The 25,652-nt window shown below is 35.0% G+C and overlaps 2 protein-coding genes across 8 annotated transcripts in view; one reads left to right on the top strand and one right to left on the bottom strand.

Annotated features, from left to right (window-relative positions):
• The window catches only part of LOC123714990 (phospholipase DDHD2), an 83,100-nt gene that overhangs the window by 25,496 nt on the left and 31,952 nt on the right, over positions 1 to 25,652 (bottom strand). For 6 of the 7 annotated variants that reach the window (XM_045669731.1, XM_045669735.1, XM_045669730.1 and 3 more), the window contains exon 2: positions 5,858 to 6,415. The exons of the other annotated variant lie outside the window; for it this stretch is intronic. In XM_045669731.1, the coding sequence (XP_045525687.1) occupies positions 5,858 to 6,415 (558 nt within the window). The remainder of the gene's footprint in view (positions 1 to 5,857; positions 6,416 to 25,652) is intronic. 7 annotated transcript variants of the gene reach the window in all.
• LOC123714991 overlaps positions 18,739 to 25,652 on the top strand; it is a 37,969-nt gene continuing 31,055 nt past the window's right edge. Inside the window, exon 1 of the mRNA XM_045669737.1 lies at positions 18,739 to 18,910. The gene's annotated coding sequence lies outside the window, so the exon portion shown is untranslated. The remainder of the gene's footprint in view (positions 18,911 to 25,652) is intronic.

The following is a 25,652-nucleotide window of genomic DNA, read 5'->3' as shown; positions in this document are numbered from 1 at the left end:
ACGACTATAACATGCATTTGTACATACGTAAAGTATATGTTAAAGTTTTGGAAAAAAACATTTAACACAAATGCGCGACCTGTACGTAAAAATCGTTATTTCAGTCATGAATATAAATTTTGTCAAAACAGTGTAAATTATATCTCAGCCTTAAGTATTGTATGTATAGAAATTTTCTCCACAACTACAACGCCTCATGCGAGCAAGTTTTATCGCATAAATGTGAATAAATACAACAAAGTGCCAATAATATGAAATTAAGAACACTTAAAGGAATCGAGTAGGATGTGAGTATTTATTGACTGGACATAAAATGTACAAACTTTTCAGCTTATAAAAATAAAACACACTACACATTTGTAAACTATTTGCTCAAAAGTTCGGAGATGAAATCCACGAGCAAAAATAAAAGATATATTGTCTTATACTTTAGATGGGTGTGCCATTTGATTTTTAAGTAATTTGAAAATTTATTTACTGGTTTTCGTTATCAATGTCCTAGTGATTTCTTCCTCAAACCTATAAATTAAGTTTCTTAGGTGAACAATTATTTAATATATTTTATGTTACATAAGGGACATAAGAATTTTAGAAAAATGGTTGGTAAGCACTGCTCTACATGGAAATATTATATTGATTGTGAGAATTAAACTCAATAATTACTTTGATTATAAATATTGCAGTCAAATCGCCACAGATCTCTACCTGGCGCTGATTGCATCAAAAATTTAATGTATTTTATAATACCGAATGTATTGCTTGCTCCAGGTTTCTAAATATAAGCAAGCAAATCGGATGTACCAAATGCTTTAGAAGTTGTCACAATAAGAGTGCGAATACAATGTCCGAGGTGTTGATCGATTGCAGGTCGTGTCCACCTTGCTCAGTGTTCACGCATAGAACATCTCGGCCAGAGTACCTCTCCTGACAAAGTTTAACGACACGACACACTGAAAAGGATACAGTATGCGATTGTGTATCGAAGGACGATTTGTAAAAGTTAATTCCAGACTTGCGTCACTTCGAATTTCTAAAAATATCTCAACAAACCCTTTTTGAATGAGGCTGTGTATCTAAGAAAGAATATAAATTAATTGAAAAATGATATTCAAAATAATTCTCTAATAGACGAACGATGCCAAATAAATAAGCAACAACAGTGAAATAGAATGAATAAATAACAAGAAACACCACAAACGAATCTGCACGCGCCTTAGTAAAAACAATAGCAAAACATGCAGAAGTGGTATTGCAGGATAATAAGATTAAATTTGTTAACCGCATACAGCCGAAGCAATCTATGCAGCTGTTAAGAATGACAGACTCAAGCCGATCAGTAATAGATTGGACATTGACAATCCGACAAGCTATGCGCTGTTCAAAAGGAAATAGCTGGTTTTTGCGGGCATCGGCCCCGAGGTATATACATATATGAGAGTACTTGAGCCTTGTAGAGTCACTCCAAAGTTCACGACCGCTCTGTCAAGAGTGATTTAGAAGTAGTCTGTTACTAAGGGATGCAGCGTTCTAATAGAAGAATTTGAATCCATCCAGTAAACGTATATAAATATATAAATAAACGTATATAATTTACATACATTTACAAATGAAGTAGAACTAGCAGAAAATTCTCCAAAACTGTTGTTAACTCCAAAAATACCTAAGCCCGTGGACCTCTTGCGCTTGCGAGGCTTTCTTTGTGACTTGATACTGATGATGAAGAACTTAATACGTTCTTGATACCACTTATATAAATGTGTTTATGTACAAAATATTGTTATTTAATTTTGGTCAGTATATATTTTGTTATAAAGAAATTTATTTCTCGACTATTCTACAAAACGCTTGTAGGCTGCAACCATTACATCATGGCTTATAGCTCCACATAACATATTAAGGCAAATAGTATTATAATGCCCATTTATTTCCAATCTTCATAAATTACAGTTTAGATTTGCTATATATTTTTTCTTGTTATCCTAAAACCCTAAGTTCCTTCAATACCTTTGATCGAAACTCCTCCTCCAGCTTTTGCCAAATGTCTATCTATGACTTCTTCTTCCCCTAGCTCCTTTCCTTCCTGTCCTTAAAACCGACCTTATATCTGTGCATCTTGGTATATGCTGCGCCCATTCAGTTTTATTCCAAAAAACAATACCGTATTAAGGTTCATCCACTCTCAGCAATAAGCAAATATTAAGCCAAAAGGCAAAAAACATCATCAAAGTCCGTTATACATCAAATATTTTTTTTTCGTCAGAGTTGGGTTGAGGAATCATCGCGAGCACTTCACTTATCATGTTTGCAACACTGACTCATTCATGCACACCTGCTTCAAACACAGTTTATAGGACTCAGTGGTTCAAAGTCGTTGTGATGTTCAATTACATTTAGAGATCATATCATCGACAGACTTTATACGAATCATACTATTGGGACGAGGGATATCAATTAGTGGTGACCATAACCGCTAGCAGTTAGCAAGTATATACAAGGCAACTGTGGATGGTGAAGTTGGGTTAGGTAGGCCTGGTAGGTATGTAGGTATGTACAACATACTTGGAAAAAATCTAGGGGTACTAGAAAAGGGTCAAGTGACCCATAACCGCCGAGCATGAATGTCTTGAAAGTGGATGAAGCGAGAGTTCCATGCTCCCTACCTAACCCATCGTAAAAAAGGCGTGAATGTCTCAATAATGATTTTAGTTTTTCTCACATTTTTTATTTCCCAATTATAGTTTGAACGCAAGAGTTTAATGTAAATAGCATTTATCCAAACGTTGTTACTCTAATAATCTGTAACAAATTTAAAAAATCTAGTTAATTTTCTTAGCTGCTACTAGTTCCTCAAAACGAGCTTCATACGAAGCGGCAGGACTTCGCTTGGAGGAACCTTTGTTCACAATAATTATTGGTCAAAGACTCTATATGTATAACCTTTGTAGGTGTGCACAAAATGATGCGCCAGAAGAAAAATCCTTCTCGAAAAAAGACTTAACACTCTAGAACGCCGTAAAATAATGATGGATTAATAAGCGATAGAAATAAAAATCATGAACATTTTACTTGAGCAATAACTATAAAACACCAACTACTCAAGAAATACTACTGCCCCGAAAGTTCTCGAATATCGTTCAAGATTATTCGCTAGGATAAACGGGCTGAATCATGGCTAGTCAATTCAGGTTTGAGTGCAATTCCGAGAGATAGAAGTGCGAATTGTGAAGACAAGTAATTTATTTCTGTGAAAGCACGTTAATTAATAATAATAATAAGCTTCTTTATTTCCTGTTTTACAATTATTTGTAGTGGTTACATAACAGTAACCACAAATATTGATTTTTGTTAGTAGGTATATATATATTTTACTAACATAATCTAATAAAATATATATTATATATTTGTAAATTAACAGGAACTCCCGGAACTCCTCCTCCAAAGTTGCCCATTTTTGTCGGTCTTGTGCTATTGAGTGCCAGTTTATGCCAGCTGATCTTTTCAGATCATCTTCCCAGCGGTCTAAGGGTCTCCCCTTGAGGCCATGTAGTATGAATAAAACCTTTCCAAGCAATCTGTAGCTGTTTAGATATGATTACCATATCCGTTATTAAGTAACCTACAAACATGACATTTGTAGTCGAAATTATAAATGTATAACTGTAAGTTTCATACACTGTGCAGAGGCCATAATTGTACCACCAAAAACCGGGGGTCACGTGAGGTCATTGCCTACACGGTTTTTTCGTCCCTCACTTCTTAAATTAAGACATACATTGTCAATGGCGTAAGAGTTACATAGTTTTTGTACATACATTACGTATGTAATTACTAGAGGAAATGTCATCCCACACATTTCTAATTGTTTATTGATTTTACCATAAATAATATTGAAGATATTATATAGACGATTTGTTAAAAGATACTTTGACTTTGTACGAGCCAAGGTATCAGAATGTCCAGCGCTGTTGAAGTCTGCTCCTCAGTATTATGATGTGGAGCAGAATGTTGCCAGGGCCAGTTACAACCACAACACACACGCATTACACACTTAAAACGTACCTTGTTCTTTACAAAAAAACATTGTTTTTCATTCTATTTCATTTTTATTACTATTATTTTGTGTATTTCGTTAGTTATAAATGTTATGTCTATATTTTCTCCTTCAGGCTTTCTTGACATAAGCGTGCGATTTCCTAAATCATAGCAGTTACGCCCCTATAGCCCCAGACGTAGTCACTACAACTGTTAATTGAATTAATTCGTTACCTAGCAATTAAGATTTCATTATTTCGCATATATTGTATTGTTGTGAGTGGTTTATATAGAGATGATCCAGGAAACGTACAGTCTATGAATTGAATGCTCGATGCTGTTAAACTCAAAACCTACTTTAAGCTTCGGAGCCAAGCTTACTCGTACAGCAAACTTAATTAAGTTAATACTTAGTTAAAAGTTCTGGCTACGTAGGGAATTCTAGTGTGGGGCCCCCACAGTGCATTTTACTTTACCTTAAATATCCTGTATAATAAAGATATTCTTTCTTTCTTTATTAATAATAGAAATACTTATATTCATTCCACATTTAGACAATGGGAATCTAAATTAGCTCTATTTTAACAAATTTATGAAAGTTAACTACATCATACATAGTACTAAACAAACTCAAACACACAAAAAAAAACTATTTTATGTTACAAAAAATAAATTATAAATTACAATAAAATACCAGAAATTCCTGTTAAGCAGCAAAAAAACTACCAGCAAAACACCGGATTAGGTTCGAGATAGGCACTTAACAATGCTTTCTTTAAAACTGATCAGCCCACGGCCGAGTATATATTAATATAATAATTTTCAATTTCGATGTCAAAGATCCAGTACAAAGATCATTTATTATACATTCAACATACATAATTATTAATAAATAACAAAATATTTAAAGCAAAGTTCCTCCAAATCCTATATTGCCCAGGCTCCAGAGATAAATTGAGTTCTCGCGTCTCTGTATAACGTCAAAGAGTGCACCCAAAAGTTCTGATTGCTACAAGATTGATGGCAGTACCAAAAACACGCCATTAATAACTTGATCATTTTCAATTCTTCAACAAAGGCAATAAACTGAAATTGTTGTAAATTTTCTAGATGTAATTTCTTCCGCATTATAAACTGCGATTATTGTTTTCGGAATCAAGCGAGAAAAAAGCGGAAAATCGAAAGCTCCTAGCCGGCTGTATCGGACATCTTAAACATAATTTTTATTGCTCTTGATATATTTTAAGTGGTATTTGCAGATTTATGGAACCCTTTTTTTCTGTCTGCGCAAGAAACACTTGCCCACGCCGACAAAGAAAATATAGGCAGAGGAAACTTGTCATATACTTTAAGTCGAGTATATTGTTTCCTTAATAACAATGAAACTGTTGTAGAAATCTGAAGCCTAATCTCAAATCCAAAAACTAACAGATTATGCGCACGATCATAACAACTCTCAGCTACACTCTCGAATACATGCGCATACACACTCATTTACTCATACTTAATGTCTTTTTAGACATAGCTGTAACACTAAAAATACTTTTTTTAATGGTTTAAACATTTACCACGGAATAATTGCTTCCTAGTTACCCACAATACAGGGACTTCCTAATGTGGGGACTAGCGATGTATGAATTTTGTCACAACCCTTTTGTTACGAATAAAGTTTTTACCATTTATTATTATTACCTTAATCTATATTTTATCAATAAGATTGTAGCGCCTCTACCCGCGCGCCTTTAGCGACTATCGCTACTGTAACCTTACTCTAAAATAGTACATGAGCTGCAATGTCGAATATTGATTACCAAAAAATACGTACCACTTAAAGGAGGCTCTGGCAGCGGCGGAGGCACACTTTTCGATACCGGCACTTCTTGTTCCTTATAATGGTTGTAGTTAACTTCATTGATTCCACTAAAACCATCTTGGTATGCAGGTGATCGATCGACATCCCTCTTCAAATTCAACATATTAGAAAATGAACTAAATACTGCACTGGCAACTTGTGGTAAAACAGTTGGTAATTGCGAGAAATTCTGCGCTATATCCGCTGTTATACTATGTTCCTCTTTTTCAGGTTCATTTAAATTTATCTCTTCTAGATTTTCTTCTACCGGCAGATTAGCATTCTGATCTTCTTTTCTATTTAACGGAGCGCTTACGTATCTGGTACCCTGTAGTCTAGCGAAGTATTCGTTTACGTCGAAATCATCATCAGATTTCAACGAAGCTTTTAATTCAGTACCTAAACCAATTTCTTTGAATTCATTATGTGTATCTAAGTTTATTTCATGTTGATTTGAGTTTGCGTCGCCAGATGGGTTTGATGGAAGGTTGGTGTTCGCCAGGGGTGTTGTTTGGGGCCCGTATTGTTTATCTGAAAATTAAAAATAACAATATTAATTAAAATGTCCAATTTTAATTTACGAAGATAGAAGATTTTTTTAGCACTAATAAACTTTTAAATAAAGCGTGTCTGACACAAAAGAAAGTGACATAACTTGAAATATCACAGCAAACTTTACCAACGAAAATATAGTAATTACTAAGAAAACAAGTGCCTAGTTATTTTACATAGGCCTATGGTCCTGAGCTGTAATCACTACAAATCGTGTACACTTCTGAAGAAATTTAGAAAAGTACGAAGTTATTTATTGTATAATAAACAAAAAGAGCAAACATAGGTATTTACGAAGCGATACGACTCCTTCAAGAAAAGAACCTTCAAAAACCAGTAATAAATCCTCTTAGCGTTGCAGGTGTCCATGGGCGCCAGTAATCACTTTTTGTCCTTTTTTCCATAAAAAATATTCTTTAAAATACAAACAAAGAAGTTGCAGGACTGATCAATAAATGTAACCAGTTCTAGACAGACCCCTTTAATCAAAACGTATGATTGTGACGGAAATCCCAACCATTCCAGTGCATAATGTTAATACTCGACAAACAAACGCAGGATGCAATTTCCGCGTACTAGACTATCTAAAGTTAGTAATTAGGTTTTGGGAAAAGGGATACTTTTCTTTATCGCATAGGCTCTTTTATCTCTGCCTTTTAATACACGTATTAAAGAAAATGCTGTGTAAAAAGGCCTACTATAAAGTTAACGATTATCTAGTTGATAAGGGCTTGGGACTAGTGCTAGACGAGCTGCTTCTAATTGATTTGCGATATTTGTTTAAAATAAGTATTATTTGCTGACATTTGGTATGATGATTTGCTATTTTAACAAATTTAATGACGTGGAATAAGTGATACCTGTATGCAATATAAGAATATTTCATAATAAATATATTTTAATGACCTAATTTAAATATCCAACATTAAAATAATATCTATCTAAAATACATTTTAAAACAAATTATTCAATGCAATTAAAATCCAGGAAGGTTGACGGTTTGTTAATTTATAGCTCCTAAACAATCTTGCATGATCCATAAAATTTTGTCTTAGATGATATGGGAATATAAGGTCCTCTTTTATTGAAATCCATGTTTTATTTGCAAGTATGTCTATCGCTTTACTCAAACTGTAAGAGTAGAATAACTCAAAATTTATTCTATATAATATACTAAATAAAATTATATACAATGTACCCTTTTAAGTGGAAATTCATAGCGTAGCGTATTGTACGAATTTGTGCGTTTGTGCAAATATATGTGTAATGTAATATAATAATCATTAAATCCTCCATTTCTGTGCAACTCAAAATTTTCAGCCGATAGTATAATTGTTGCCTTATCCGATTCAGACTAAGAGGGTAGAAATTAATTATGTTTACTTTATTATTCAATATTGCACGTATCCCGTAACACAGAAGACAGATGATCTAAAACTGTAACCGAATGGAAAAAGGAACAAAGACAGACCAATAGTGCGATGGGCCGACGAGATCGAAAAGGTAGCTGAAAAAAATTGAATGACACTGGCAAAAATTCAAATAGCATGGAAAAGGTTAGAGAAGGCTCTCCCCGCATCTGGAGTAATTAAATTTGTATTGAAATATATTTTTGTTAAATGTATGTGAATGAATAAAGGCTTATTATTATTATAACGGAGAAAGCTAAAAACAGATCCAAAGAAAAAAATGGAAATGCCAAGAAATTTACTTTACCCTAAAGGGTTCCACATAATTAAATTGCCTTATTATTAATTTTATGTAATTTTCAGATCAGCCTTCTGCGCTTGACAATTAGGTAATAAGTATCACTATGATGATTTACCCCACTATAGCAGGGTTCCACCCTAGTGTCATTTTTTCATGTGTTATATTTTTTTGTCTGTCATTTTCTATTTTGTACACATTTGTGTTATTGTTAAACGTCAGTAATAAATAATTTAATTTTCACTATTAAATTTTGTCTACTATTATTATTATTACATGATTTTAAGTGTTGTGGCAAAATGACTAACGCTGTGGAACACGTCTGCTCCACAGCACAATGGTGACAGTGCCAGTTACTAGCACAACACAATTTTCTTTCCATATGTTTTTGATATTATTATTTTTGATTAGTATTTTGTGTGTGTTTCGTTAGTAATAAATTTTATGCCTATTATGTATTTACAATGAGCCATGTAGCCATGAAGGAGTTTGATCTCGTAACAAGAATTGTAAACATATACATTTTCTACTTGACTGTCCTAGAAAGTAGTACAGTCAATCACAGATAACGACCTGAAGTAAGATCTACTTAACGAAGTGGCCATGTCAATTAGGCACATTCTCTATTTACACATTTCTAATTAACTAGTATTTTATGTCTTTATTAAGTTTTCTTTACTTGGTAACGCACTATGCGTGTAACGCGGAAGGTGTAGAATTTGTAAATCTAATAAAAATACGTTAAATAAAAAAAAAGGTGGTTGTCTGTAAAGTCGATTTACTGGCGATGGTTGAACGTGACAACCTCATAAGAAAATACTGACGGAATGGTGGACGAAATACAGATATCGAACGCTGCCGAATGCTGAGGCCAATAGTGCCTCTTTGTCGCTCGTTCTGCGCTTAAATGGAACGCCTCAGAGCGAGGTAACGCCGCATGAGTAATTTTTTCGTGCGTGCAGCCGGCTCCATCGAATTATAAGACGTTGTCACGTCAATAATAACTTACTAGCCTAGAAAGCCGGGAGTTTCTGGTACTTGTTCCCAATGGTCAAACACGGTAGGTTACCCACGTTTCTGATGGCAAATGTGTTTACACTTGAAACAGCCCAATGGGCAGATAAAGGGGAGGACGGCCACCAGAAACCTAAGAGGAAAATACCAAGGCAATAGCAGGGAAATATTGAAAAAGCGCTGCGAAGATGAGTGAAGGTTGTGTACTGTGTAAGGATTTGTCATAATAGCTTAAAACTATTATTAAAAAATGAATCATTACCGTAACAACCTTTTGAGGTTTGGACCTCAGATTTCTGTATCTGCTTCTTGATCATTTGTTAATCTAATATTCAAGTAGGTGATCAGCCTTCTGTGCCCGACGCACGCCGTCGTCTTTTTGGGTCTAAGGTTTCCTCACGATGTTTTCCTTCAGCGTTCGAGCGAATGTTAAATGCGCACATAGAAAGTCCATTGGTGCACAGCCCTGATTCGAACGCGTTATGCCAGGGATAAAAGACACGAAACGAACTAGGCTAACCAATGACAATGATGTTAAAATTATTTAGAATAATTTCATTCATAAATATAATTTGAACTAAGTATATCACGCTAGTCTTTTTTAGATCTGGGCCTCAGACTTCTGACTCTAATAGACAAGTATATGATCAGCCTCGTGTGCCTGACGCACGCCGTCGTTATTTTAGGTCTAAGGAACCTACGACCTTAGGGATGAGAGTCACACGCTAAAGCCATTAGGCTAACACTGCTCAATGGAAAATTTATTATTACTTGCTCGAATAAAGGCTATTTTTTATTTATCAAAAGTCAACACAGGCTTTGTTTCACACATTCATATTTAGGAAATTTCACACAATTTCAGGGTATTTAAAGTAATTTCCACTAACAACAAAGGAAATGGGAGCGGCGATTAGATTAAATACGACATGAATCATTTAGGTTACCGTACAATATTGACATTTCTTGCACAGAGCAGTGCTGCCCTAGTGGCTTCAGCGTGGGACTGTCATCGCTGAGGCCGTGGATCCCCGGCTGTGCCCCAATCGACTTTCTGTGTTCGCATTTAACATTAGCTCGAACGGCAAAGAAAAACATCGTGAAGAAACCGGCTTGCCTTAGACCAAAAAAAAAACGCCGCGTGTCAGGCACAAGAAAAAACTAATGATCACAAAACAGATATAGACATCTGAGAACCGCGATTTTTACACTCAGATAAACCCACTTGCTCTGTCTTGCCGCCAAGGTCTTATTTTGGCTATGTAATATGACAAGCAGGTGACAGTTTAGAGCCTTGATAGTTTTGGCCTAGTAGCTTAAATAAAAACATCACAGATTTAGGTCCAAGCCCGGATTCAACATTCGCTCATGCAGTTTGAAACATCGCGAGGAAGGCATTCTTTAGACGAAAGTTGACGGCGTCTGTCAGGTACTGTGCATTTAGAAATAATATCACGAAAATGGTACAGAAATCAGGGCTTATATTGACCAATGAGCCAGTGGTAATGAAGAAAGAAGAAATGCCAGAAATATGCATGAGAATATATACTATACATAACGCGGGTCCGGAAGGACCAAGTGTAAGAAGTAGAAGAGGTCGACCTAACAACAAGTGGATAGAAGATATACAAGTAGGAGCGTCAGCAGGAAGCAAATGGAGAAAGGGAGGATGGAGAATGAGATAGATAGAGATATATATATATATATACCGGGAACAGGACTATACCTGTGAAGGGGTTTCGATCTATGGTACATAAGGAAATTAGGATATTATATATTCAACTATTGGAAATAAAGTAGCTTTATTATTATTATTATTATTATTGTTTGGTAACAGTTTACTTAAGCTCTGGATTGAATGAATCAATGCTGGTACACTGCTACACACGGGACGGAGCCAAGTGAACACAGTTTTTTGTAGGTTATTACGTTGTAGAAATTGCGTGATATTATTGTCGTAAATAATATAATTTGAATTTAAAATAGCTTTTTGAAGCATGATATAAATGGATTATGGGTGGTCTAACAGTTTGATAGACTGTTTTGGCATTATTCTGGTGATGGAGAATCATTCAAAATCATTTCTTTATATAATATAATAATTGAACGTCAAATAAGAGATACATATCGAATACTTCTCGTTTTACATTTACTGCTAGTTTTAAAATCAAGGACGTAGAACGGAACGGTGGTTATAAACTCTCCGCTACAGAGTTCTCCGAGTTCTAAACTCCAAGTTCAGTTAATACTGATCTACCAATTAAGAAGATACTTCTACATTCCTTTTACGTAATAAAACAAACGGACAGGAGGCTCACCTCAAGTTAAGTTATACCCCCGACCATGGACACTCCCGTTGCCAGAACGCTCGCAAGTGCGTTTCCGGCCTTTAAAAATGGGTACGTTCTTTGTTGAAAGAAATTTATACTAAGCTCTTAGTCGGAATTTATTAGCAACATAACATTCATAAGACCCGTTAAAAACTGTCAAATCATATCTAAATTACACATAATAACGAAACCTTTTATCACAATCTAATTACATCATAAATAACATGATTAAATTGGTATAATATTAATTTTAATGCAATTGCAGCGCTTTTATAGTGTCAGTTTAAAAACATAACGGTTTAATTTTCGTATGTTTATAACGAATCAAAAATGACTAACGCAATCATAAAAAAATATTTCATCAAACACTACTTTATCCCTATTCAAAGAGGACATTTATTACCAAACTATGTAATAAGACAATAATTCTGTAATTTCCTTACTGTAGTTAAACGTCTAAAAGTAATATTTATTAATTATTAATTAACAAAGCCCGTCAAATTTTCAATCATGAAATGACAATATGCAGCTTAGATTTCATACATTATTTTTATATTGTTATCCTATATGCTACCTTCAGAAAGGTTGGTCGGAAACCCTTAACGGGTTAGGCCTCCTCCAGCTTTTTCCAACTTCAATCTTTAATCTTTATTTCTCTTCTCACATATACATAGAAGGTTATTATGATTAAACTAAGATGATAACATTTGGAAGTGTATGTGAGAGACTGGTCTCTGTAACAGGAGACCTGAGTGACAGATAGCCAGCCTCTCCACCTCCGGACCGGAACACGTACAATCAGGTCGTTGTCATAAGATACAATAGAAGAAAATAAGTAAGTGCTAAAAAAAACATTGAAAACGGAGTCATTTGGTGTGTGTTTGTGTCTGCGTGTGTGTGTGTGTATGTGTGAACTGACTCTGTCTATGGTACTCTCTATTCGCTTCCTGTTGATTCTATTTCATTTATCGACCTATTTCTGGGGCGCCCTCGTCTCCTTCTTCCTCTTGAAACTTAACGTCAAAATAATACTATAAAAAAACAGGTCAGTAGTGAATTTAATAGCCATAAATGTGTCTATAGAAAATTCATAACAACGTTACAAAAGTCTGAGGTCATATTGCAAATGGATTTTTCTATGCGCAATTAACACCTGCTGGAATCGTAAACGCCGTAAGGTAACAGAGTCGTAAACAACGTGTGAACAGCTCCTGCGTTCTGCTAGTAAATAAATTTATAGCGACACCTACAATTACTACGATGTCATTCTGGCCGTAAGGATATATATATACAACATCTCGACTTTAACTACTATCCGACAAAAAGACCCGACACGTTCTAAAGGATCCGGATGATGCCAATGAAAAATCAAAATCAGATTAGAGTAAACAATCAGACATTTACATCGTAGTTCACTCTCCCAAAGTCCTCATACAATTGCCACCTCGCGACGGGCCAAGCCGAGTACCGAGCCTCGCTGGAGACGTCCTTGAATTGCAATTTTTTCACAGGGAAACCAATCAATAAAATACGATTTAGATATATCCTAGTATTTTGTATGCGGTGACCACGCACGCTGTAAAGCACGCGAAACGTCGGAAAAAATTAAATTTAAAATTATGTAAATAATTATAAGTTTATAATAATAATACATAGCTTCAATCCGTTTAAAAAGTGTTTTCTTAATAAATATATCCTGCCGCCATTGATACCACCAACATGCACACTCATACTGTTGCTTATTTGCCAAGATAAGCACGCGTCACTACCAACACAAAGAAACAATTAACATTTTTAATTTGATGTAATATTTGTATAAATAATGCGGCAAGAGATAACGCAACTGTACGTGCCGATCGAGACTGGTCGATTACAAATGTTTTCCAATTTACTTCCAAGGGAAGGTTAGGTAATGTTAGGTAATTATTTAAATTCACTTTTAATCTCTCAAAACTAAATGTTCTCAATACACGTTTTAATTTTTTTCGTACTATGTTACAAATAACACGCCGTTAATACCAAAGTATTAACGGCGTGGTTTTAGAGTATTTGGAAATTTAAAAAATTGCTTCTGTCTGACGCAAGTCGATGAATTTAAAATTAAGTCGTGGCTTAGCGCACAATTGGCAAAAACGTATTGGCAATACGAAAGACATAGTGCTAATTTACTCAATATATACTATATATTAGGAGTCCATCATCATTTCTTGAGCAACGCGGAATCGCAGGTCTTGATTGAGATTAAATGCATTGGCGAACCCCGAGGGCCCATCGTAAGGGCGTGTGGAGGGCTGAGGTTTTTTTAGTGCGTAGGGCCTGCCTCTCTGAAAAACAGAGGATTATGAGTGTAGACCCAGACCCACAGTCCCCAGGGCCCAGCGCATTTTCACCTCATTAAATACACAGGAGTACATCGTCGTATCAAGTGGTAGTAATTGTGATATAGGACAAACCATTCGAGATCAATCTCTAGATACACAAAATATTATATTGAAATTCAACGTTTTTGACATAGGGAAATCGAGCTTAGCACCCGATGTTAACTGATAGTCGATACCGCCGCCTATGGACACTCACATTGCCAGTAGGCTCACAAATGTATGCTGGCTTTTTAAGAATTGGCTCTTTTTCTTGAAGGACGCTAAGTCGAATTGGTTTGGAAATACTTCCGTGGGCAGCTGGTTCCACATAGTGAGGTGAGCGGCAAAAACTGCTTTATAAAACGCTCAGTCCTGGAGCGACGGACGTCGAGGTGATGACAGGAATTTCGTATTCCTCGACACATGAAGATGAAACTAGCTTAGCCGCGATAAATGCGGTAGAAGATGCCGACCACATCCCTACACAACGCCAAGGAATCTTTGTATATCAAACGTATAGGGTTCAAAGCTTCGTACCAAGAAACCGCGTTGTCAACAACACAATAATAATACATTAGCGGGTAAATGGTGACCGAGTGGGAACCGGTCTGCCCTTACTACGCGCTCGCTGCATACGAATTTCGATCAATTTTATGGACGGTGCAATGCAATCAAATATATAACAACATCTCGTAGCATTTTTTATAAGTTGTGTATTCTATTGCCTTTAACGAGGCAACACTATTTACTACGTATTTATTATCCCGCGAACGTCGTTTTTTCCATAATAGGAGGCAAACGGCTCGCAAGTCCCGTTGCCATTTAATTAATGACTAAGGGAACGTTCAAGTATTACGTCACGCAATTTTTTGGATATTTTTAACACCCCCCCCCCCCCCCCCACCATGAAACGTGCCGTGCCTTTTTGAATCCAATAGTTAAAGGTTTCGTGACCACCCCCCAGTGACTCTTTATACCTAAAACTTACCATTATGTGGTGTAAGGTCCTGGAAAGTGGAAAATAATATTAACAATAACGCGTGATTCAATCCCCGCCCGCATCGTAACGTTTTACAAAAGGACCCCTCCCCCCAAATTCGTTACGTAATACTTGAACGCTCCCTAATTCAATATGATTATTTAGTTAGCCCACCTTACATATTAACAAATGGAACATTTTGCTCTGCTATCCTTTTCGCTTTTCTGAAAATTAAGTACTGAATAAATTTCTCTCTATAACCTCCTTTAGGGTTCAAGGAAGAACTATTAAAAAAAATCGAATTCCTCGTCATCAGGTTTCGTGATTATTTTAATTTATATAGATTATGCTAAGAAGTCATATCCACCCCTTCGTAGTCTTCATTACTGGAGGACGTGGCTGTCTAGAAATGCTTAGGGCATTTGGAATTGCTGCCTCCACACCGCTCCACCCAGCTTGTCCCAGAGCATCAGGGATGTTGCGACTCATAATGATCTTAATTTGGTCAGACCAACGGGTAGGCGATCAACCTCGACTTCTCGACTCGACTCCTGCCATCACTCCCTACCATTACCAGTTTGTTAAGTCAATTCGGTTCTCATCTAAAAGTCATGTTATCTCTGTATAAAATGTGTTTTTTTTCTTTCGAAAATAATAAATTTCCCTTTATATAAGGTAAACCTTCTGTATCATTAGCATTAATTGGGTAAAAAAATATATTAAGACTTACCGAAATAAAATAAAAAATCAAATCAGTACTATCTTTAACGTATAACCCTATCCAGTTGAGAACCACGACGACGAGCTTGTTCCAAAAGCTCTTAAACGTTTAGTTGAAATGCGATGTTAAAATTATCTCCTCTGGCTTCATACAAATTGCTAGATGCTTTCCAATAACAGTTCGAATGTGTAAACGAATAACTATACAAAAATATAAAAAAATTAAAATCACATTTATTATATTAAACAAACCGATAGCGTTATAAAGTAAACTTAAACAACTTCATTTTCTACAAAAGAAATTAACGAAAAAGCTCGTTCCGTATCCTACTTACACTAACAAACTATACATTGAAACTAAATTAATGAACATTAAGCAGCTGTTTAAATACACAGCATGCGTTTTAGTTTTAAAAAAATTACCTAATACAAGCATTAAAGTCAACTTCAATCCCACACGTAGCCGGCATAGCACCAATCATATACATCTACCTAAAATCAGAACCTAATTACCTATTTCGGAGGGAGTCTTTAGAGCAGCTTGTCACCTGATATATGGGAAATACTAGCAGCAGACCCGTTATGTGGTAGATGGTAATGAATACTCCATAGTGATGGTGGTGGTTTATTATTTTTTGTGATATAAGTGACATGTTTTTTTAATGAGTAGTACATAGTATTGTCTTTTGTTAACATAGCTTTTACACATTGAAAGAAAACACTTTTAACCGGATTGAAGCTATGTATTATTATTATAAACTTATAATTATTTAAATAAAAAAAATTCCGACGTTTCGCGTGCTATATATATATTATATTAGTTTATAATAATAATACATAGCTTCAATCCGGTTAAAAGTGTTTTCTTTCGAGTATAATCATCTTTAAACCTAAACTTCATAAGTGACTTCGACCATAGATTTATACACCTACACCATATCCAAATCTATCAATCGGTCGGTTGATATGCTGGCGCTGCACTAGCGCCGTTTAGTGTGAGATGATGCAGAGAGAATGCTCTGCTTGCGGAAAAAACGCGTTTCCACCTCCATGAGACAGCTGATGTGTAGTTTTATTTAGACATAAAATTTATTACTAACAAAACACACACAGAGAGAGAGAGAGAGACACATAAAATAACAATAATAAATAAATTAAAAAAATAATAATAGAGAGATAACAATTTTTTTTAAAGAGAAATTTGTTCCACAATGCTGGTCATTCTGCCAGAGAACACAGCAGCTAGTTTGCGCCTCAGTCGCAAAAAAACAAATAAGAATCTAATACTCAGTAGAAACAAATAATAATAATAGTAAAAGTTAGCCATGTAAGCAAAGAAGCAAAAAAGTAAGTAAAAGAAATTAAAAATAAGAATAATTGTTATTTAGGTGAACATACTTATATCCCCTTGGTTTAAGAGGCGGTGGTGTTTTGTTTGTTTGTAAAATACACAAGTTTTGGTACCTTCGTTAAGCACAATTGAGCTCAATATTTTATTTCAATTGATTTCAGTAATAGTTATATATTTATATAATTTGACGGGCAAATTTCCAAACTTTTTCAAACCCATAGTAGGATTTTGGATGAGGCAAGTGCAAATTATTCTAACTTCGTAACTAATAAGTATTCAATTAATACACACTTCAATACATTTCAGTGTAAGTTAAAGTCCTTAGTCTAAAATATATGACAATTACTATAAACAAACAGTTTACAAAATTAGACGTATTATAAATAAAAGTACTTAACAGCGCTTCTTTAAATTGATAATAACTATATAAAACATCACTCAAATTATACAATACTGGCAATATTTAAATTAAGACTAAAAGACCATCTCTTGAGTGATCCCAGTTAACTACGTAAATGAAAGTCCACCTAAGTTCTACTCCACTAATTCATCCTTGAAGCTCTTCAATGACCCACGTCGTGATAAATTGTATCTTTAGTATATTAGTTCTCGTCTAAGTGACTATTGACCTAAATTAACTTCAGAATCCCTAAACCATTGATAGGTTTACCATACAACACACCTTAATCTATTTATTACATAAAACCCATTGTTCCGGGATTTAGATGCTCACTTATCCACTCAATAACTGCTTAACAAACAATGTTAAAAGCCTTACTTCATAAAGGAAATGACAAAACGCATTATCAGCTCCACCCAAAGGTTTCCAAATAAAAATGCCTATCCTCTGACTTTCCCGATAACGGAATCCAGAACGGAAAATTGATAACGACTCAGGCTTGTGTACATACATTTATTATATTCCAAAAACCACCACTCAACTTCAGCCGATTTTTTTTAAACAAGTCTAAAGTCATTTTCGTATTATGTTATAGTATTTGTCTGAAATAATCGTGAAAATTGACGATTTGGGCCTTTATTAAGAGAAACGTTGGCATATGTCATAAATAACTGTAGCTTACATTAAGATCACTTCCTTCAAGAAAATAGCGTAGGAATTATTTATTCAACGTGAGTGTCCATGGGCGGCTGTATCCCTTAACATGATGATGATGAACACAGATGAGTCTCCTATAGTTACATAAAACAAAGTTTGAGTGATGACATACTGAGTGGATCTACTGCTGACAGCAGTAAAGTTACAAAAGCTATCGCGGAATATGCTTAAAAGGAGTATTAAGAGTACTTACAACGCTAAATCACCTGCAGCATGACTACACCCCAGATACACACTCACTTTTACACCAGCTCACAGCATTGCCAAAGTTGTTATTACGTATATAAGAAGTTTTATTGATATTTTCCTTTCGTAAATGTTTGAACCTTTTTGTATATATTATGTATTCCATCTTTGGCTATTAGTATTCAGTATTTTGATTAGTATTAGGTACTGTTTTTTGTTGTACATAATTTATGTTACGAAACAAATGAATACATTGGACCTCTTTCACATATGACAATGGCAGTTGACAGTAACGCCATATAAGAATTGGCTGTGGTGTTTAACGACAAAAATGTTCAAGTAGACCATGCACAGATTGTTTTTTTTTTTAATTTTAGTGAGTGAAAAACTGTCATCAGGTATAATAAAAAAAATATACGCAATTTTCAATATTAAAATAATACTACCGGCTGAGTACAAACGGCTTAACGCATAACACCATCCACCATTGATCCTTGTAAAAATCACCTGCGCTTGCGCCGACGATCAGTCTACGCGCGAATGCCGTTGCGTGCGCATGCGTCGATTAAACCGGTAACTGTGTAGTGTTTGTGTTGTGTAATTGGATTCCGAAACTTTTCGTCAGTTTGAGAATTTTTTTAATGTGTTGCATGATCAACTTTAGTGTAGATTTTGTGACAAACAAAAAAACAGACTTTACAAGTACAAGTGTGGTATGTTTTGCACAAATATATTTAATCGCCAAATCTTAATATTTCTATGATTGTTTAAAGTGTTTGTAAGGCTGTGTAAAATTAAATAATTTCTAATTATTTCAATAACTATAAGCCTATAACATAATAAAACTTTAAATATATAGTAAACTAGCTTTTATCCGAGGCTTTATCCTCGTGGCTCACTCACCAGGGGCAGAAGTTTTAAAATTTTAGAATACTGATGATAACAAACTTCCATACAAACTTTCAACTCCTTTTGTCGCTATAAAAGCTTTAATACGGAATATTTAAGTTTCATTAAATAACCAAATAGTTATTAGTTATGACTAAACGAAAAACTATAATATAAAAATACTTAAGCAGAAACCAAGAAAATTTAATTTGAAAATATATTTTTTTCCATCCAATATAATAGCAACGACTGATAATTTTAACAGGCTCTGTTCTACTAACAAACCTGAACTTTGTTAAAAGGAAACTTGTTTAATTTACATTATATATTGATAAATTAAATTTTACATATAATTCGCAGCAACAGCATATAATTTGAAAAGCCACTTTTTATATACAACTAGCGGGGCTGACAGACGTTATCCTGCATGTCAAGCAATTAGTACATTAAACAAAGTATGAAAGTATCGACGGCAGGGCCATCTGCTGGGCTGGTTTGTAAAATCTTAACCATCCGCCACCCAAACACACAAAAAATAATTCAAATCGGTCCAGTCGTTTAAGGGAGTTCAGTGACATACACACGTACAGTAGAATTAGATTTATATAAAGTTATATTATGTGAGTAGTCTACATTCTATTAAAGCTTAAATTCCGTTCAAACAGTGTTACATACGCTATAATTTTTCGTTTTCCAGAAGTAAATAAAAAGATACGTCCCACGAGCCAAACTATTACTTCCATCAATTAAATAATGCCTATCGTCTCGTTAGTCATCTAAAAGGTGTATTTGTTGCAATTCACAAATATACCAAAATATCGTCCACAAAATTATTCTCATTTAAGGTTCCAAAGAAATTTATAGTATTATTTGTGTTACGAAAGAAATTTCCCAAATTATTTCAAAGTATAAATACAGTACATACCAATAGCGCTCCAACCATTAAGGTCTGAGCCTCAGTATCTGTTCCGTAATCATTTCTAATAGGCAAGTATTAGGTGATCAACCTTCTGTGCCTGGCTACGACGACTTTATGTGTCTAAGGTATGCCGATCGAGTGTTTAATGCGCATAGTCTTCATGGACATATCATCCTACGACTCCAATGATAGAGTTACGCGTTGAAACCACTAGACCACTGTTCAGTACAAGTACAAAGGCTGCATAATTTATTTGAAACGTTTAAATGATTGCAATCTTTATATTTACATATTAATTAATCGCTTGGCAATGAAGGATATATAACCATTTAACTACATAAAATTTTGTAATCATTAATTAGCACTTTATCGTAAAAAACTCAATCAGATATCAGTTTGATGTCTTCTAACACACGTATTAATAAGAACCTTAGTTAATAGCTGCTTTTCTGAACCCAAAGTTGAGCGTTCAAGCTCCAGCCATCGGACTGTTACGCGTAAGCAACGTCGTATAACCGGAAAATTTTATCAGTTTTTTTTTTTTTTTTTTTTTTTTTTTTTTATAAAATAGGGGGCAAACGGGCAGGAGGCTCACCTGATGTTAAGTGATACCGCCGAGTTGTTTTACTTAATAGAATATTTTTAATGACCTGCCCAGATCGGACGTAATATTCCACATATATTAAGTTAATATATTCATTTATTTACGATTATTATAGAAACTCTGTCTTAGATTACAGTGTATCTGTAAGTTCAACTCCAGGCTTTGCTTTTGTATAACACAGTTTTTTTAAACGAGTACGGAGGAAGGACCATCACCTGAATTATATTTTCGTTATTCTATAGTAGTATATATTTATATATTATATAATCAAATGAAATTTTCGTGCGTCATTGGGTACCTATACCTCCTGTAAGACAGTCTTTTTCAAACGAGTACGGAGGCAGGACCGTCACCTAAGTAGTTATATATAATGTCAAATCAAATTAAATCAAAACCATTTATATAATTATAATTTTGAACGTCAATAAAGAAATACATATTAAAAGCTAAATGCTTCTAATTTTACATTCACTGCCACTTCTCAAATCAAGGGCGTAGAACGGAAGAGAAGAACTGGCAATAAACTCTCCGCCACTCTTTTTAATCGCCAAGTTTTTTGTTTTACAATTTTTTTGTAAGCTGCAACCATTACACCATGTTCCACATGACATCTTAAGTTATTAAAATATATATTATAACGTAATACAGTATAATTAAGCAGTTATAATAATAAACATAACCTTAATTCTGATCTGATCAAAAAACATGAATTGAAAAGGTCTTTCCTCTTTCGATTTTAGTAAGAAATGTCGATTTGAGCTATAATCTTCTCGTCGCATTACACGCTCTCAAAATAAAGACAAATTTCAATAATTAATTAATAAATAAGCGGAAGTAATACAAATTGACGTTATGACCGCAAATTTAAATATATTTAGTAAACAATAAAACCTGTTCTCATGCAGGTGTATGCAGTCACGAACTTTAACCATTGATTAATCGACATTTAACCAAAGTGACATTTCCCAAGGAAACCATCAATATATGTAGTAGAAGTGCATAACCAAAAGAGAACCAAAGATTCCTTCTGTAACGGTCGCACACTACACGAGGCTGTTCGGCATCCCATGATATATATACATATAAATGTACATTAATTTAGGTCCTTACCTACACATACATAGTCCCAAGGGGGTCCCAAGACCAAGAGGTCTTGACAGATTTCTGTATCTGTTTCGCGATTCTAGTGATCAGCCTTCTTCACCAAAACTTTTGATTTGACACATTATCACAATATTTTCCTTTATAGGTTAATCGCGTAATTGTTGCATACTTTCAAACGATCGTCAGCTTTGAAAGTCGGTGTGAATGCATTTTTATATATCACAGCGAGAAAGTCACTATATACAAGTAAAATAGATTTAAGTGACAATAATTGTAGGTCAAGGTAAATTGGTACATATTTAGCATGCTTGTACAACATACAACATAGTTGAATGGCAATTAAACCTTGTGATTAGGACATGTTTCCATCGTGATACAAATGTAATCTAACTAAGTTTGAAGCCCGAGTTAAACGTAATTTTAGCAGGTCTCAAACACGTTTTTTCTGTATATTTGACAGTTCAACGCTTAAGACATCATTTTGCTGGCGATACGAAGTCTTAACTATGAATATTGATTGGTATCGAATTGGTATAATTAACTAAAAATGCTTTGTGATATTCAACATTATTTGTTTGTTTTTCTGGCGCGTATATAAATAGTTTTGTTGGTATTCCGACACGGGAACAAGCGACATATGAAAAACATAGAAAACATTTTCAAGATTAATGCCACAAACAATTAGCGACTCTAATTATTTTATCAATATAATAACTACGATCGAAACATTTTGCTATCGTAACAAAAGTATTCTTAACTTTTCGGATTTCCCGCGCAATTTTCATATTTTTTTCTTTAATAAGAACCTTCTCGTGACCAAGGGAAATAGGGATTCAGATAGATAAAGATGTATGCAGTCTTCAGTGTGCGACTCTTATCGCTCAGGACGATGCCCGGGCACCAATGGAGTTTCTGTCAATGTGCGCATTTAACATTCGCTGGAACGGTGAAGGAAAACATCGTGAGGGAACCGGCTTGCCTTAGGTACAGCAGGCTGATCACCTACTAGCCTATTAGACAAATGATCATGAAACAGATTCAGAAATCTGATGTCCTGAATTATGTTGTAGCGCGTTTATTTATTTTAACAGTGAAGTCTAGTTCCTATGTATGGGTTGGACAGATGCATTTTGTTCATCTGTCATAATATATTCGAGCAATGAAGAACTCATACTTGTTAGTCTCTCAAAAGTCTACACGTAATTTTAAAGTTAAAGAGAATATTATTTATACGGATTTGGCACGACTATTTTTTAACTCTTGCGGAAATTTTACTTTTAGTATTAAACTAGATTGAGCCATCACAAGCATATAATGCTGAGAGTTCTAAACATTTGCCAGTCATATTTTTGTTAAAGCAATATTTGTACAGTTTTAAACATTTTACACTTCTAAGACATGTCGTGATTTATGTTACCTAACATTAGTTACATGTATACATATTAGTAAATAATTAGAAGCGTAAACATTTGGTTTTGGTGTTAGGAATTATCGCAATTGAAGATAAAATCAGCCCTATAGTTTTCCCACACTCATAAAATGTAATATAACATTATTGTTTGAATACGGTATTGAAGTGTTAGTTATATTTAAAAACCCCTAAATAAGATAAGTCAGAATTCTGTTAGGGTCGCAACCCCACTCCCCCTAGTTACGAGGGCGGTCCGATAAGTAATTAGCCTGACCGCTCGATAGCACCATTATCCTGAGCGCAATCATTTTTCATCGCTTAGAACATTCTCGTAGACAATTTCTGTCAAAATTTCAGCCGAATCGAGCACGTAGTTTCGTTTTGACCGCGTATAGAAGCGAGCGTGTCCGCGTATTTCAGAAGAATTGAAAAAGACCAATATAGGTCTATGATTCGATTCTAGTTTTTGGAAGGGAAATCGGGAAGCGTAATCACAGAGTGCTTTGGATGCAGTGTACGATGATTCATTTCCTTCGATGGCAACCATTAAAAATTAGTTTAACAAATTCCAACGTGGACTGCATCCGAACTTGATCCGAAGAAGGCAAAGACTGTGCCATAGGCCGGAATGGCCGGCTACCGGGTTTTGGGTCTTAAAAGGTGTGATTTACATCGACTACCTGCAGAAGGGCAAAACGATCACAAGGGTTACTATGCCGCCCCATTTGGCGAAGAAAAAAGTGCTCTTTCATCAGGATAACGGCTTACACCTCCGCCGTTGCCACGCTTAAATAGGTAGAATTAGACTACGAGTTGCTGCCCCATCTATCGTATTCTCCGGATTTGACTCCCTTGCGACTTCTTGTTGTTTTCAAATTTGAAAATGTCACTCTCCGGGCAGATATGAGTCAAATGAGGCGGTTATCGCCGTTACGGGGGCCAATTTGCAGACCTCCAGAAGACGAATTTTTCAGACGTGTTAAAGAAATTGGAATACCGCTGGATCAAATGTATCGAACGAAAAAGAGATTATGTTGCGAAATAAGAGCTCCACCGTTCCCAAACTAAAATATTTTCTTGTAGGCTAAGTACTTATCGGACCACCCTCGTATAATCTCATATTTTTAACGACTAAAGCCAGTTGACACCCAGCTTCCAACAATGTGTTTGATTTAACATATATTTGAACATATCTACACCAACCGCGACCGGACTCGTGCCATGCCGTCTATGGCGTGCATTCTTCTTCTTCTTTCTCAACCATACTCATGTCGCGACCCACGAAAAAGCCAAAAAGTTAAGTAAAACATTCTAGCGACCCCGTCACTGTAATATTATAATAATATGTACACAGCGCGCTATTTTGAACGAATCTTTTGTACCTATATGTAGTTTGTTTTTATTATTTTTCAACAGACTCCATTCTAAAACAAACTCAACAACAACAAACCAATATTCGCGACCCCCGCTTGATAATCGATTATATACCTCCTTTAACATTATACACCTACCTACACCTCACACGACCACAGAGATCGCGGTTTAACTCTCTAGGAGTATCGCAAATATAATAGTCAAAGTTGCAATTTTATTCACAAACCAAAAACCCAAGTTTGTTACTCCCGGAACAAAAGCTTTAACCTTGTCAATACGCGACGCGAATACCTATAACAATTGACATAAACAAGCAATATATCTCCGTGTATCTTCATTAACATACTTAATATTTTTTCTATTTAGATATATAATTTAAATTGTAAATATTAATCAAATACTACTTGAACGCTAATGTGTTTAATGATAGCAAAAGTTTAATGATATCAGATAGCAGTGTGTGTGCAATGGCTACTCGTTCGATTCCCGGCTGTGCACCAATGTGTAATTACGTCGTGATTGAAAGGGATAGATAAGTATTCATTCATTCAAAGAACTTCATTGAATGTCAGAAGTTATCATGCAGTATTATCCAACTACTTCCCTATAAAGATCCTCTAAGAATTAAAAGTTACCTCTTTTCCACTAAATAAGGAAGTAACAAATATATGTTTATAGTTAAGGGATCGTTAAGTATGTACGACAATATAAAATGTCGTATACAAGGTTGGAATGACGCGCGCGCATCTTTCCGGGTACAATAAATTATCGTTGTCAGGAAGGATGGCTATGGTGACGTAGGTTTGATCCCCGGAGCTACAATGACGGTCCTTAGAAGACCACATGAAACAGAAATGTGGTCTTAATGTAGAAGTTATGGGATTTCAAAGTCGTTTTCCAATAAAACTCTCGCTGTGACCCGAAAACAACTTGCGCAAGATTCAACTTACGTAAAAGTTTCTAATAAAACAGATACGGAACAACACTTAATAGGACGGGGTATGTGCCCCATGCCCCAGTCTAAGATATAACGAAATATAGAGATAGCTTTGGCAATATAGTTATTTAATTTATTCAACATAATAACAATTAATATAAGTCATTGAGACTGTCTTCTTACTTCAGGTTTATTTTTTTTTAGAACAGGAGGCAAAC

The sequence above is a fragment of the Pieris brassicae genome, chromosome 10 (genome assembly GCF_905147105.1).
Source record: "Pieris brassicae chromosome 10, ilPieBrab1.1, whole genome shotgun sequence".
NCBI lineage: Eukaryota > Metazoa > Arthropoda > Insecta > Lepidoptera > Pieridae > Pieris > Pieris brassicae.
The sequence above is the reverse complement of the archived record's forward strand: the minus strand, read 5'-3'. Positions and strand labels throughout refer to the sequence as shown.